The 16,584-nt window shown below is 41.3% G+C and overlaps 1 protein-coding gene across 1 annotated transcript in view; it reads left to right on the top strand.

Moving 5' to 3' along the window:
• The window catches only part of RAB39A (RAB39A, member RAS oncogene family), a 34,768-nt gene extending 18,594 nt beyond the window's left edge, over positions 1-16,174 (top strand). The window contains exon 2 of the mRNA XM_003253092.3: positions 14,625-16,174. Within this exon, the coding sequence (XP_003253140.1) occupies positions 14,625-15,051 (427 nt within the window). The 3' untranslated portion in view covers positions 15,052-16,174. The remainder of the gene's footprint in view (positions 1-14,624) is intronic.
• The last annotated feature ends 410 nt before the right edge of the window (positions 16,175-16,584 follow it).

Raw genomic sequence — 16,584 nt, 5'->3', positions numbered from 1 at the left:
AAGAGAAAAAACAGAGGAGAGAAATAATTAGTAAAGCAATTCAAGAAAGTTTTCTAAAATTTAGGGACCTGAGTTTTCAGATTAGAATGGCCCAACACAATAGGTGAAAGTAGAAACACTAAGGCAGTCATTATGAAGTTTTGGAGCACTAGAACCACAGAGAAGTTCCTACAAACTTCCAGAGAGGAAAAACAGGACACATTAAAACAAAGATCGATCAGGAATCAGATTGGCTTGAGACTTTCCAGAAACAACAGTGGAAACTGAAAGGCAGTGGAGAAATGACTTTGAATTTCTGAGAAAGGAACAGCATCAACTGGCACAAAAAAAAAAAAAAAAAAAGAATAAAAATCTGAGCGAATTCTGTCTTGCCATATTATCATTCAACTGTGAGAGCAGAATAAATCAATATGCAAGATTTCAAAATATTACCTCATGCAGCTGTTTTTAAGGAAGCTACTTGAAGATGTGCTACACACACATACACACACACACACACACACACACACACAAGTAAACCAGGGGTGAAGAGGACATGGGGTACAAGGAACAGCTCTACCTCTGAAAAAGACAAGGGAACCTTCCAGGAAGATGGTGAAGGGAGATCTTAGGATCACATGTGTGCTGCAGATACCAAGGACAGCCATGCGAGATTGGAGCAGGGCAGAAGGTTGTAGGAGAGACCTCAGGAAGATGAAATTGACAGAAAAGCTAATGGAAATAAACTTCTTACAATAAGGCAACTGGCAGAGAGTTTGAGATTGAATTATTGAGAAGTACAAGGAAAATTTAGCAAAAAGAAAACGAGAAAAAGACGATGTGGTAGGGACATTTAGTGTTCATTCATATCTAATGCTTCTTTTTTTCTGGACACATGGGAGGATTATATTTCTCTTCCCTATTGCACTTAGGCAGAGTCATGTGAGTAGTTCTGGCCAGGGGATTTGAGCAGAAGTTGCATGTGGTGATTTTAAAGCACAGCCTTTACCCCGCACCCCTCCCCCGACCGCCCCCAGCCCAGAGGGATTCTCAGTCTGTCGCCCATCCCCCAGGCTGGAGTGCAGTGGTGTGATCTCAGCTCACTGCAGCCTCAACCTTTCTGGGCTCAGGTTATTCTCCCACCTCAGCCTCCCAAGTAGCTGGGACTACAGGTAGCTGGGACTACATGTTAGCCAGGATGGTCTTGATCTCTTGACCTCGTGATCCGCCTGCCTCAGACTCCCAAAGTGCTGGGATTACAGGCGTGAGCCACCGCGCCCAGCTGAAGTTTGCGTTTTTATAAGTTATCTGTACACTTACCACACATCCTCACTTTTCCCATTCCCCCAACTTGTCAATATTGTTCACCATAACTTTAGTAAGGTCATTTCTTAGCACTTAGGTTACTCTGACCATGTAGATAGTTTTCATTGTTGAGCCCTGGAGTACACTTTGACTTTCTTTTCCCTTCCTGCAGAACTTTTCCTTCCAGTTAATTATCTTGCATTTTAGTCAAGATGGGCCAGGTTATGCTACAGTAACAAACAACCCAACTCTCAATAGGAAGAACATTAAAGAATTTGGGGCCAGGCCAATGGCTCACACCTGTAATCCTAGCACTTTGGGAGGCCGAGGCAGGCCAATTGCTTGAGCCCAGGAGTTTGAGACTAGCCTGGGCAACATGGTGAAATCCCATCTCTACAAAAAAAGACAAAAATTAGCTGGGTGTGGTGGCACGTGCCTGTAAAATCCCAGCTACTCGGGAGGCTGAGGCAGGAGAATTGCTTGAACCTGGTAGGTGGAGGTTGCAGTGAGCTGAGATTGCACCACTGTACTCCAGCCTGGTGAGAGAGTGAGACTCCATCTAAAAAAAAAAAATAGAAAAAAGAACAAAAAGAATGATGTTTAAATGACTTGAAAATAAAAGCTGAATAATTTCAGAAATAAAATGAAATGAGAAAAGGATTCACATCAGTTACAAATCCCAGGATGTGGAAAGATACTTGAAATCATATGAAACAAAGCCATATAGAAAAAGCCATACGGAAACAAGCAGCAGTCGCAGAAAGGGTGGGAGAATTATAACCCAAGAAAACATATCCTTTCATTATGTTAGATCACATAATCCACTGTGTTATATGGAATATAAAATAATCTTGAGAAGCTGGTCATTGTCTCATTATTGTGCTGCAAAAGGATACCAGAAAGCCCTGGAATAAGTGCCGAAGTCTTTTATACACTTTCTGGTACCATATCAAAAAGAAAATAAGCATCCTTTCATTATCACCTTGAAGACAATTAGTGAAGCTAGAAACATTTCTCATTAATTTCCGAATAAATTATTTCCATTTTCACACATAACTTGTTCTGCCTTCCAGAATCCACTGCAAAGTACGATTTAAATTACTACCCATTTAAATGCATTAGTTCTTTAGAAAATGTGGATGATTTCGGCCAGGTGCAGTGGCTCACACCTTTAATCCCAGCACTTTGGGAGGCCGAGGCGGGCGGATTACAAGGTCAGGAAATCGAGACCATCCTGGCTAACATGGTGAAACCCTGTCTCTACTAAAAATACAAAAAAAAAAAAATTAGCCGGGCATGGTGGCCGGTGCCTGTAGTCCCAGCTACTGGGGAGGCTGAGGCAGGAGAATGGTGTGAACCCGGGAGGCGGAGCTTGCAGTGAGCCGAGATCGGGCCACTGCACTCCAGCCTGGGTGACAGAGTGAGACTCTGTCTCAAAAAAAAAAAAAAAAAGAAATAAAATGTGGATGATTTCACCTATATGTGTATAGGGCCTGCAATTTTCAGCCCATTTCTCCCCTTTTGACTTTACAAATCCCTACTGTAAGTATTGAAAAGAGATAAGTTTTTTTATATTTCTCTTTTATTCTCCCATTTCCTCAGCATTTGCATGCTGCCTGGGCACAAGCTAATGAGGTATGAACATATTCAGTTGTTTGTTTACAAATACTGGTAGGACTCATGCATGCCCAGTTCAGTTTTAAACACTAGGGATACAACGTTTAAAAAGAAAAAAAGGCTGGGCGCGGTGGCTCATGCCTGTAATCCCAGCACTTTAGGAGGCCAGGGTGGGCAGATCACTTGAGCTCAGGAGTTCAAGACCAGCCTGGGCAACATGACGAAACTTTGTCTCTAGAAAAAATACAAAACTTAGCTAGGCAAGGTGGCAGGCGCCTGTAATCTCAGCTACTGGATGCTGAGGTGGGAGGATTAGTTGAGCCTGGGAGGCAAAGGTTGCAGTGAGCCAAGATCATACCACTGCACTCCAGCCTGGGCGACAGAGTGAGACCATGTCTCAAAAAAAAAAAAAAAAAAAAAAAAAGACAAAATCCTTGCTCTCATAGAGCTTATCTTCTAATTGGGTTATAACAAAATAAACTGTAAAAATTATATAGGATATCAGAATGTATTAATTGCTACAGAGGAAAATAGAGTGTAAATGCTGAACAGAGAGTCCTAGGGATGGTAAGAAAGCATCACTATCATAAAATGATTATCTGTCATGAAAGAAAAATAAAAGGTAGCCATAGGGGAATTGATTCACATATTCAAAGGGGAAATATGACCCATTACATCTTGTCAATATATATATGGCCTCTACAACCACAGACTTGATTTTTGATGGAAAGACCCTGGAATTACACAAAGAAAAAGAATCTTAAGATTGTTTGTATGAAGAAAGAATATTCTAAGTTACAAGTGCCAAGTTTCAGGATCTTAGGTGAGGGCAGGGACTGTTAGAGTCAATACTAATCAAAGGAGTAGGGAGGCTTGTGTTTTAGCCTCTTGAAAACAGTGCTGAGGGCCACAAGGCAAGTGAAGCAAATAAAATAAAGCATCAACAGAATGACTGTTCCCAGAAGGGCAGTAGGAATGTAATGTCATGCTGAAAAACAGGCACCCACAAGGCTAATGCATTCATAGGCTACTTGATGCCAAGAGACTTTGGCATCAAAGTACTTTTGTCCTGTAAATGCCTATTTTACAATTGGCAAAGCCACAAGAAAGGCATTTCCAGGGTGGGAACATCTGGTTCATTTTACCTAAGGAAGTCAGCAAGTGCTTACTATTTTGTTGCTTTTTTAAGAGGCCTGTGCATATCCAACAAGTTCATGATAATAACACATAAGATCTATATAATCTTGCCATTTTCAGATTTTTTTTTTTTTTTTTGAGACACGGTCTCAATCTGTCACCCAGGCTGAAGTTCAGTGGTACAGTCATAGTTCACTGCAGCCTTGGACTCCTGAGTTCAAGTGACCCTCTCACCTCAGACTCCCAAAGCACTGGGATTATAGGTGTGAGCCGCTGTGCCCGGCATCTAGTATAAATAATCTTGAGCAATCCAGGGCCTATGGAGTTTTGTCCTTCATTTAACAACAGCATCTTATCTTCAGTGCCTTTTAGGAAACTAGAAAACTATTTAATCTGAGATATCATTTACATTTTTTAGAACCTCAGCAATCATGTCGTTTGTGTAAAATTCCAAATTCCCCAATAGATCATTCACATTTGATTGCATTAATCATATATTAAGTAATTCTTTGTAAATGTATGCAAACTCCAGTGCTATCAAATAATCTCTTGTCTATATATTATTTTAGGAAAAATAATTAAAGAGAGGAAAATCAAACAGTTAATAATGCTTACATAAACAAGGCAACCATTTTGTCTGATTATGCTAAAGCAAATATGTATAAGAATGAACCTTGTGGATGAATAAAGTATGGCATATACATACAATGGAACATTATTCCATTGAGTAGAAGGAAATTCTGTCATAGGCTATAACATGGATGGACCTTGAGGACACTGTGCTAAGTAAAATAAGCCAGTCAGGCCAGGTGTGGTGGCTCATGCCTATAATCCCAGCACTTTGGGAAGCCGAGGTGGGCGGATCACCTGAGGTCAAGAGTTTGAGACCAGCCTGGCCAACATGTGAAACTCCGTCTCTACAAAAAAATACAGAAATTAGCTGGGTGTGCTGGCGCATACCTGTAATACCAGCTGCTTGGGAGGCTGAGGCTGGAGGATCACTTGAACCCAGGAGGTGGAAGTTGCAGTAAGCTGAGACCGCGCCATTGTGTTCCAGCCTAAGCAACAAGAGCGAAACTCTGTCTCAAAAATAAAAAAGGCCAGGTGCTGTCACTCACACCTGTAATCCCAGCACTTTGGGAGGCCAAGGAGGGCGGATCATGAGGTCAAGAGATCGAGACCATCCTGGCCAATATGGTGAAACCCCATCTCTACTAAAAATACAAAAAAAAATTAGCTGGGCGTGGTGGTGCGTGCCTGTAGTCCCAGCTACTCAGGAGGCTGGGGCAAGAGAATCACTTGAACCTGGGAGGTGGATGTTGCAGTGAGCCGAGATCATGCCATTGCACTCCAGCCTGGCAACAGAACGAGACTCTGTCTCAAAAAAATAAATAAAAATAAAAAATAAAACAAGCCAGTCAGAGAAGGACAAATACTATATGATTCCACCTATACATGAGGTATCTACAAACTCACAGAAGCAGAAAGTGGAATGATGGTTCTTGGAGGCTGTGGGCTGGGGAAATGGGGAGTTGCTGTTCATAGGGATAGGATTTTATCATGCAAGATGAGAAATTTCTAAAGATCTACTGTACACCTTGGCACTTAAAATTAACAATGCTGTACACTTCACTGTACACTTAAAAATTGTTAAGAGGGTCGATCTCATGCTATGTGTCCTTCACTACAGTTTTTTTTAAAAACTGAACTTTAGTCTTGTAGAACTGTGGTGAAAGATATAAAAGATTTGTGAGCTTGTTTTGTACCATTTTTTTCTTACAAAGTCTATGTTGACTCAATCGGTCAGGTCCTTGGTTGCCTGCAACAAAACCAGCTTGAGAACCTTATTCAAAAAACAGAGTTAGTAGAAGCATGGTTGAGGTGCAGAGACTTGATGGGAAGGTGGAGGCCAGGCTTGGAATGAATCAAAAGATCCCAGGAGTCTGGGCAGTAAGAACTGCAGGAAGCCAGTGTGGTCCCCATGATGCTATTGCCCCCTTTCTGCCTGCTCACCCTCTGCCATAAGAAGCTCCAAATGGCTAGTCGGCAGCTTCAGCTGCTAATTCAGTAGAAGCATCACGGGGTTTTCTAGTGAAAGCATTTCTCCCTTGAATACTAAAGCCTTTATATCAGCAAAGTTCAGAGTCACAGGGATTAGATGCAACAAAAAATTTTAGTGACTCATTAAGTGGAATTGTGGGAGGCACCATCACCGTATTTTCACCCTTTGCTTCCCATACCACAGCTTCTGTTTATGGGGAAAATACACTACTTTTTTTTTTTTTTTTTTTTTTTTTTTTTTTTTTTTTTTTCCAGCTTCATCCCCCCCCCCCCCCCCCCCCCCCCCCCCCCCCCCCCCCCCCCCCCCCCCCCCCCCCCCCCCCCCCCCCGTGGGAAAACTACCCCCACCACCATCTTGCTCACTAATTTAGAACATAGACATCCTGAAGGATTATGCTAAAATCTTACAAGATGTCATCTCCTGGAAATGGGCATACCTACCTCTTAATAACCCATTTCACGGTTTTATAGGGCCAGACACCTCTAGATGATAGTGGTGTGATATGATCAATGAATCCCATGGCATCATTCCATTTCCCTATCTCCACCACTGTTAAGTGAATTACTTGATCTGTGGCAATGTGTAGGATACCATGACTATGTATAAGGCATTCTATGTTCATGGATGGTGGTACTAGCATGGCCTAAATCCAGATTAAATATATTACAATGAGGACATATCTGTGTCCCCTCCATAATGGTCCCCCAGAGTAAGGTACCATATTCAGGATGTCGGTAGCTACTGGAAAACTGGGCAGTAAGCAATAACAGTTCAGGCCAACCTAGGTAAGATTAAGTCTATTGAGCCCAGGTACAGTTCCATCTCCCTACCATGAGTTCAAAGTGGGCTAAAAATACTGATTGATAATTACAGGACAGGACATTTTGTTCCATTGATTATTAAAATTTTTTCATGGAGGGGTCTTTCGGTGGCCATTCACATAAGATACAAGAATGCACATACTCTAGACTCATCAACAGACCTCTTCCTCAAACCTCCTAATTACCAGCCCCCGATCTTGTTTTTTACCCAACACGCCAAACTCTTCGCCTCTGCTCATGAGTTGGTGTGGATCTTTACCTACGTCTCTCCATCTCTTCCTCTGGAAAAAGTAAACAGTGAGATGTAGCACTAGAGGTTCCACAAATGGAACTTTTCCACTGACCTTCAAGTTCTCCATTGAATGTGGCTTACTGATGCTAGCGTATTGTTTAGAGCCATTTGTAAGACAGACTTGAATTTTTTTCCTCTATAATTATAGGGAAATCCAGATAAGGCCATGAGTTGAGAGGGTGCTGTAAGAATAGATGTGCTGGGTCTGTGAACTTTGTTATTCCAGGTCCATTCAGGTCCCACCCCATATTCCTTCCTATATATGCGACCTCTCCTTGGTGATGAAGCTCCAGCCTGGTGAATCAGAACACCCAGCTTATGATGGACATTCAGATTGCACAGTCACTTGGTGTTCCACCATTAGGCATTTAGTCTCTATCAAAGCCAAGCTATAAGCCAAGAATTATTTTTCAAAAGTATAATAGTATTTGACAAAGAAAGCATGCTTTTTTTTTTTTTTTTTTTTTTTTTTTGAGACAGAGTCTCGTTCTGTTGCCCAGGCTGGAGTGCAGTGGCCCGATCTCGGCTCACTGCAAGCTCTGCCTCCTGGGTTCACGCCGTTCTCCTGCCTCAGACTCCCGAGTAGCTGGGACTACAGGCACCCGCCACCATGCCCAGCTAATTTTTTTGTATTTTTAGTAGAGACGGGGTTTTACCGTGTTAGCCAGAATGGTCCCCATCTCCCGACCTTGTGATCCACCCACCTCAGCCTCCCAAAGTGCTGGGATTACAGGTGTGAGCCACTGCACGTGGCCAAAAGCATGCTTTTATTCCAAAATGCCACTTGTGTAATTGTCCAGTGGAGGCTTCCTGGGCCTGATGGAGCATTCCAGGCTGCTAGAGGTACTTCAGGCAGGCACCGTTAGATCTGATGGACCATGGGACAAGTGGGCTTGCACTGTAGCTTGGACCAGCCGAAGGGACTTCTCTTGCTTTCAGCTCTATCAAAGCTAGCAGGCTTTTGGGTTTCCCACTTAATGGATCAGAGAAGCACATTATGCTGATAATGTTTCCTCCAAAATTAAACAAGGTTCACACCTGTAATCCTAGCACTTTGGGAGGCTGAGGCAGGCGGATCACCTGAGGTTGGGAGGTCGAGACCAGCCTGACCAACATGGAGAAATCCCATCTCTACTAAAAATACAAAATTAGCAAGGTGTGCTGGCACATGCCTGTAATCCCTGCTACTCAGGAGGCTGAGGCAGGAGAATTGCTTGAACCTGGGAGGCAGAGGTTGTGGTGAGCTGAGATTACACCATTGCACTCCAGCCTAGGCAACAAGAGTGAAACTCCATCTCAGAAAAAATAATAAAAAATTTAAAAAATAAAAAAGTTTCGCCAAGTATTATCATTTTTTTTCTTGGTAGGGGGTATAAAATATGGTAACTTTTCTTCTTTGGAGAGGTTTCATCAACATACCCGTGATTAAAGGGCTCCCTTCCCCCAAGAAACTTCACAGAGATTGCTGGCTACTGTATTTTCATTGGTTATGTCTTTAGGATTATGTATTTCTGAATATATAATTATCCACCCCCTCCAACACTGATAATGCTCATAACAACTCAATGACCTCAGTGTGAGAACATAAGACCACACTAGTAATAGATATAATGTTGGACACCTTTCTTTTTTTGCACTGCTATTATCTCTTTCCCTCAAACTTCCTCACTCTCTCTGATGTTTCTCCTGTTTTCACAACAGCTGTGTAAGTGGCTTAGGCCAAATCAACCATTCATTCATTCACTAAGGTGCACTGAGTGCCCATTATGTGCTAGGTACTTGAAAACCATTGATATTCAACAGTGAGCAGTATTGACATGGCACCTGCATGCCTCTGATAATTAGCAAGCCAGTAGCATGGATCCAGAAAGAGGAAAGGAGGGAAAAGGATGCTATACAAGAGTACTGACCTTGAACACACAATGATCCTGCCCACAGCCTAAGAAACAGACTCTAGCCAAACAGAGCAGCCATTTATCCTTCTATGGAGTGATTAGTAAGAGGGTTAAAGTGTGCCTCCAGTTCTCTTTTATGGGGAGAGGAAGGTTGAATGGAACTTCCATTTCTTCCTATAGTAGAAGCATAAATGTGAGGAAAAAAGGAAGAGTTTCTCCTGATATTAGCAGTATTCCTTGGCAGTGTTGAGTGCCCACTTGGGATTAGTTATAATTAATTCATAGTGACACCAGCCTGCCTGGTTGAGTGATTTTCCCCGGAAACGTACAGCTGCATGCTGGACTGATCCAGAGACAGATGTTTCCCAGATGAATATGACAGAGGGATAGGGGCTTGGAAATCAAGATATTTCCAAGAGAACAATTATAATGATGTCTCATTGAACTGAAGATATGGAAGAAGGCAAAGATAGGAGAGTATTAATGGATAGAAAGTGATAGAGTTGGTCAGTGGATTATAAATCTTGATGAAATTAAAGAATCATCACAATAAAAAAGAATAGACAGACTGGCAGGCTGTGAGGTTTTGATATTTTTAGTGGACTGTGTAAATTTCCAATTTTGGAGGTAATTAATATTTCTGATGAAAAGGAAATGGGTAAGAAAGGAAGAATAGAGAGAAAGGTTTATTAGAGATGAGGAAGTCAAGGAATTTGAGAAGTGACACCAGGCAGCTCATCCAAATGGATATTGAAATCAGTAAGCAGAATGACAGGAATTGAAACAGAAAGAAAAACAAAGTGCTAGAATCTTTAGTACATGGAGAATGACCAAGCAGTTGGCAGATGACAGCAGATGACAGAGCCAGATGGCATAAGCCTCAAAGGAGCAGGGGATTTTTTTTACAACAGGGGTTGGAAAAGAATAATTATCAGGAAGTTGCACTGGGGAAACAGAAGCCATCTCCTCCTGATCTTAGAGAATGGGCAACGTGAGTGTGCTGCAGGGGAAGCAGTGTTCTCAGGGACCAGCAGTTTTCAATTAAGGCAAGGAGAGGACACTGTTCCTCTGGCAATGGGATAAGATTTGCTGATAGTGTAGTCTTCAAAGTATGAAAGAACCAGCAGCTTTCTTTTATAGTCAAAACCAGATCTTCCACTTGAGAGGGACAAGGGACTGCTAGGAGCTTATAACCCCGATCCCTCTCCTCCAAAATTCACCTTCCCCATCATCACATCACCCTCACACTGCATTTAGGGGTTTTGTATCTGCTTTATCATTCTTGCCAGAGAATAGTCTCACCTCTTCATTCCCTCATAACACACGAGACCAGATTAGAATCCATGCCATTTATTTCTCTCTTCCTTCCTTGCTTCTGTTCTTCTTTTCTTCCCTCCATTCCCTGACCCCACAATTTTTTTCCTTCCCTTAAATCATCCATTAATTCAGGGAGACTTTTTTTTTTTTCTTTTCTTTTTTTTTTTTTTGAGACAGAGTCTCGTTCTGTCGCCCAGGCTGGAGTGCAGTGGTGCGATCTCAGCTCACTGCAACTTCCGCCTCCTAGGTTCAAGTGATTCTCCTGCCTCAGCCTCCCAAGTAGCTGAGACTACAGGCATGCACCACCATGCCTGGCTATTTTATGTATTTTTGGTACAGACGGGGTTTCACTATGTTGGCCAGGTTGGTCTCGAATTCCTGACCTCAGGTGATCTGCCCACCTCGGCCTCCCAAATTGCTGGGATTACAGGTGAGAGCCACTGCACCCCGCCCATTCAGGGAGACTTTCAAAGCCTAGAGGGAAATAGACACAAAGTGTCATACTACAAGAGGTTGTTGCTTAAAAATAATTGTTATTCCTCATCAACTCTTGAGTTCCTTACAGGGAGGCCTCCCTACCTAGTGCTTTTAGAGTCTGTTCCCTACCTTCTCATAATTCCTTCAAGAACTTCTAGAGACCTTAGTGTCTCAACTTATGGGAGGAAGGTCAAGAGAAAGATAGCTGCTCCCTCAACACCTCTGTAAGACCTGCCTTTCAGTTCAAGTTTTCCGTCTGAAGCCCTGCTTCTTCCCCCAGATGATTGATATCAACAGTGCCCAATTGTTTTAGGAAAAGCACTACCTGCAGGACAACTATATCTGAATCTGAAGCCCCACAGACCCACATGCAGAAGCTAGAAATCAGGTTATTACATAGAAGTGACAGATGTTATATGGAATCATTTTATTCCTGACTAATCATTAATAAGGATTGTTTTATAATGTGTATTACATATACTTTGCTATAATTTTATTCTGTAGGATGATTTCCCAACTGTATTCTAAATGTGTTTTCAAAATTAAATACAATCAGTTAATAGGGTTGCTTTTTTTAAAAAGAAAATAAAATATAAGTTTTTTGAAAAGATAGTATTTCCTGGCCGGGCGTGGTGGCTCACGCCTGTAATCCTAGTGCTCTGGGAGGCCGAGGTGGGTGGATCACCTGAGGTCAGGAGCTCGAGACCGGCCTGGCCAACATGTTGAAAACTCATCTCTACTAAAAATAAAAAAATTAGCTGGGCATGGTGGTGGGTGCCTGTAATCCCAGCTACTCGGGAGGCTGAGGCAGGAGAATTGCTTGAACCTAGGAGGCGGAGGTTGCAGTGAGCCGAGATTGTGCCATTGCATTCCAGCCTGGGCAACAGAACAAAAACTCCGTCTCAAAAAAAAAAGAAAAGAAAAGAAAACATAGTATTTCCTACAGTGAAAAACATGCCTCTGTGTAATACATAAGCATTTCAGCATTGAGTTTTCAGCCACAAAAGGCATTTTTAAAATATTCTAGTAATGGTAAATTAAATGGATAGGAGGGATAAAAGTAATGCAGACTTGGTGCTGAGTAAATTCAAGCTTTCAGTCTAAGAACATAGCCTTAATTAGATTTCTCTTAAGACACTGCACATCTGCCTAAATTCACACATATAAAGATGAGTGACAAAACAATAACAAATTAGTTATCCCTCAAAGTTAAAATATAGCAACTGCATTATTCATAGCCTGCCAAAGATGGTGGGAGATTTTTCTTATTGTCAATTTCTTTTCTTTTTTTATTTTTAGAGTCTAAGCATTGGCTTGGTGAAAAACTCAATTTCTCTATAATACTATAGTCCTTGACAAAAGTTTTTCAAAAATAGCCACTTGGGAATCTCTCTACTAGGAATTCTGAGGAGAAACAGGGGAGCAGGAGAAATAGAAAGAAAGAGGAGGTAAAATGGTTTGCACTCCCACAACAAAGCTATTTATGGCATCAGGTCACTGAACTGAGCTGTGATTTCAGCAATGAGGACAAGTAGGAAAGTATGACGGTACCAAATAACCCACTGGCCATTCACAAAGATCTTGGTGCCTTAGGCATGTAGTCAGATGAGTTTGCTAAAAGACCATTGACAAACTGGAAACTGAGACGCATGGGCTCTCTGGTTTATACAACATTTAGCACTTTTCCTTTCCAATAAGGTTAATTAATCCAATATTGGCCGCGGTGGCTCACGCCTGTAATCCTAGCACTTTGGGAGGCCGAGGCAGGTGGATCACGAGGTCAAGAGATCAAGAGCATCTTGGCCAACATGGTGAAACCCTGTCTCCACTAAAAATACAAAAATTAGCTGGGGGTGGTGGCATGCGCCTGTAGTCCCAGCTACTCGGGAGGCCGAGGCAGGAGAATTGCTTGAACCCGGGAGGCAGAGGTTGCAGTGAGCCGAGATCACGCCACTGCACTCCAGCCTGGGCGACAGAGCAAGACTCCATCTCAAAAAAAGAAAAATCCAATATAACAAACATTTTATGACATCTGTCATTTGCCATGCAATAGGATTGACATAACAGCAAATCCAGTCAGCATATCGAGAAAATTAAGATAATCATAATGGCAGAATGCCAGTGGTTCAGAGGAACTATTAGAAAAGTACCTAAGAAAGAGGTGAGTGGCAGGGAAGGCTGCTCAGATGGTAGGATTATTGAGCTGACTATTGAAGCAGAAATAGGAGTTTCTTAGACAGAAAAGGGGTAGAAGACATTCCAAATAGATAAAACAACATATGGAGAGGGAAGAAACATAAAACAGTATAGCCTTGCCACCTTGCCTCATGATTCAGCCAGGAAACAGATGGCACAATTGTAGGTTAACTGAAAAGAGTTTAATGAAGTGATTATTTCCAGAGATACAGTCAGCATCAAGGATACTAATAAAGGATGGTGAAGCATTCAGAGCTAGCAACAGTGGGAAGCCATTGACCACCTGGTTGGAACAGGAGAGGACAGAGAGTGGTATTACCAGAACGTGGTGACAGCTGTAGCCATGGGAGAGGGTCTACCCTACAGAAACCCTGACTAGAAGCAGAGGAATACCACCACTGCTAAGCCACAGCCGGCAGAAGCAAAGAGAGGGATAAATACTCTCAATTCTCTTTCCTTTTGTCTCCAGCTGGCGCCTCCCATTGGCTGAACCCCCCTGCAAGCCAGAGGGCAAGGGAGTTTGGGAAAGCTTTCTGTGAAGGACAGCTTCCTCAGGCTTAGAGAAGGATGGAGACTAGATCTGGAGAGACATACAGAGAATCGTTAGCACACCCCAGATTCATATCCCAGGTCCATACAGTCTCCTGTTTCTTGAATAGGTGTAACACAAGACTGTACCTGTAACTAATACTGTGACAAGTCTGCTGTCTTCGTGAGTTTGGGCTGTTATAACAAATTACCACAGAATGGGCATTTAAACAAAAGAAATTTAGTTCTCACAATTTTGGAAGCTGGAAGTGGATGATCAGGGAGATCATGGTGCCAGCATGGTCAGGTTCCAGTGAGGGCCCTCTTCTGGGTTGCAGACAGCCATCTGGTATCTTCACATGGTAGAAAGAGGACTAGAGTGCTCTCTGGGGTATCTTTTTTTAAGGGCACTGATCCTATTCACGAGGGTTCCACCCTCATGACCTAAATTACATCCCAAAGGCCCCTCCTCCTAATCCTAATACCACCACATTAGGGTTAGCATTTCAACATAAGAATTTGAGAGGGACACAGACATTCGATCCATACTACAGCCCTTGTTTCTTTTTCCTAAATTGATAGAGAGAAGAGTTCATTAAATTTTATGACGAGTGAGATTCTTAAGATCTAGTTTGTTGTGCAACTTGTGCTCTTCACTCAATCTTTCAATATGCTTATTTTTAACCACAATGATGTAATAATCTATCAGATTTTTAAAAGCAAAAACAAATAATCAGACAGTATGACATGACATGGCATGTAAGTGCTTATTTGTCTAACTAAAAATAACTACTACTTTCGTGTTCTGTCAGTGTATGAAACTTGCATATTAGTCCCATAGAATATTTTTGTTCACTTGAGATACCTCATATTTTATTTATAAATTCTAGTTAAATCATATTAAGATATCTTCAAATGTTATTATGGTGCTAGATTGTTGGAAGGAGAAGAAAAAGAACAAGTTGTCCTTATACAACCTTTTTTCTCTTTATTTTTAGATCAATAACCCGATCTTATTACCGCAACTCAGTTGGTGGATTTTTAGTATTTGACATTACTAACCGACGATCTTTTGAACATGTGAAAGATTGGCTAGAAGAAGCAAAAATGTACGTACAGCCATTTCGGATTGTATTTCTGCTAGTGGGACATAAATGTGATTTAGCTTCACAACGTCAAGTTACAAGGGAAGAAGCTGAAAAACTGTCCGCAGACTGTGGAATGAAGTATATAGAAACCTCAGCAAAGGATGCTACAAATGTTGAAGAATCCTTCACAATCTTGACAAGAGACATATATGAACTTATTAAAAAAGGAGAAATTTGTATTCAGGATGGCTGGGAAGGGGTTAAAAGTGGTTTTGTTCCAAATACTGTGCATTCTTCTGAGGAAGCAGTAAAGCCCAGGAAAGAATGCTTCTGCTGACTTCAAACATGCCAAAGAACTAACAGGAACAGATTGGGTGTCATTTCAGAATAAATACCAACATTAACAGCAGAACGATGCAATAAAAGCATTTAAAAAGGTTACGAACCCACACCAGTACTATTTTGTAAGGTATTTGATTCAGAGCACGATGCTTACTTGTTACACTACTAGATTGGGTATTTTGCTGAATTACCAAGCAAAGCAGACAACCTTTTTCTTGAAATTACCTCCATTCTTACTTTGTTAGCATACGCTGACCTTAGTGTCCAGATATGTCAATATTACTCATTTTTCTTGACAGTTCAAATGGATTTTTGTGCATATATAGTCAATTGAAAAGATTTTATCAGGAATTACATTCTCTTGAGTTAATTAATATTGAATAGCAAAATGCATTTAAATATGCATTGTTCACCTGCAGAGTAAACAATCTCAGAAGTATCGACTAGGACGTAAATAGCAGTTCCTTATATAAGGTACCAGGTTTTTTCCCCATTCTCTGGAAATGTTTGTCCTCCCTTAATTTTGCCTCAACACAAGAAAAGAAGTTTTATGTTCATTTTTGTTCCCTAATTTATTGCTTCTAAAAATGCATTGTGTTTTACAAAGATATCTAAGGATCCAAGAAAACTACTTTAAGCAAATATTTGTAAAATTAAAAACGGAGGACCGCTCACCAAATGTTTGAAATGTTGCTTTTTTTTTTTTTTTTTTTTTTTTGAGACAGGGTCTTGTTTTGTCACCCAGGCTGGAGTGCAGTGGGGCAATCTTGGCTCCCTGCAACCTCTGCTTCCTGGGTTCAGGTGATTGTCAGTACCTTACCTCAGCCTCCTGAGTAGCTGGAACTGCAGATGTGCGCCACCATGCCCGGCTAATTTTTGTATTATAAGTAGACACGGGGTTTCATAATGTTGCCCAGGCTGGTCTCCAACTCCTGGCCTCAAGCAATTCGCCCCCCTCGGCCTCCAAAGTGCTGGGATTATAGGCATGAGCTGCCGTGCCTGGCCTGTCAGCAGCAAATGTTTTGCTGTTACAGTGTACTGTTCATATTTAGACAAGAAAAACAAAATTTATTTATGTATTGACCTTTTCAAAGAAAGTAAATGCAATTTACCTTGAACTATTGTCAAAATTATTAATATAGGTAAACATGGAATGTTTTTAATAATAGCATTTTTGTCCAAGTAAATTTCCAAATTTCCTAATTTCCAATATGAAAAGAATGCAGAAAAGATTTTTCTGGGCAAGGAAAATTGGTTAGATGTTTGATATATTTAGCCTTCAAATTGCATTTTACAATCTCATCAGTATAAGTTAAGATAGAATAATCAATTAAGGCAGTAAAATGACTTTTGAGTTTCCTAATTTTTAACTTATTGATTAAACTCTCCTGGAAGGGATATTTTGATCATAGTGTCAAATATTTTATAATGTACAGTTCTATTCTGTTCTGTAAACTACTCTTAATCACAAAAGAGTACCAAGTGAAGTTTTTTGGAATCATAAGGTTTTTACTCTTAACCGTTAGTT

The sequence above is a fragment of the Nomascus leucogenys genome, chromosome 15 (genome assembly GCF_006542625.1).
Source record: "Nomascus leucogenys isolate Asia chromosome 15, Asia_NLE_v1, whole genome shotgun sequence".
NCBI lineage: Eukaryota > Metazoa > Chordata > Mammalia > Primates > Hylobatidae > Nomascus > Nomascus leucogenys.
Note: the sequence above shows the minus strand (reverse complement) of the source record. Positions and strands in the feature narration are given on the sequence as shown.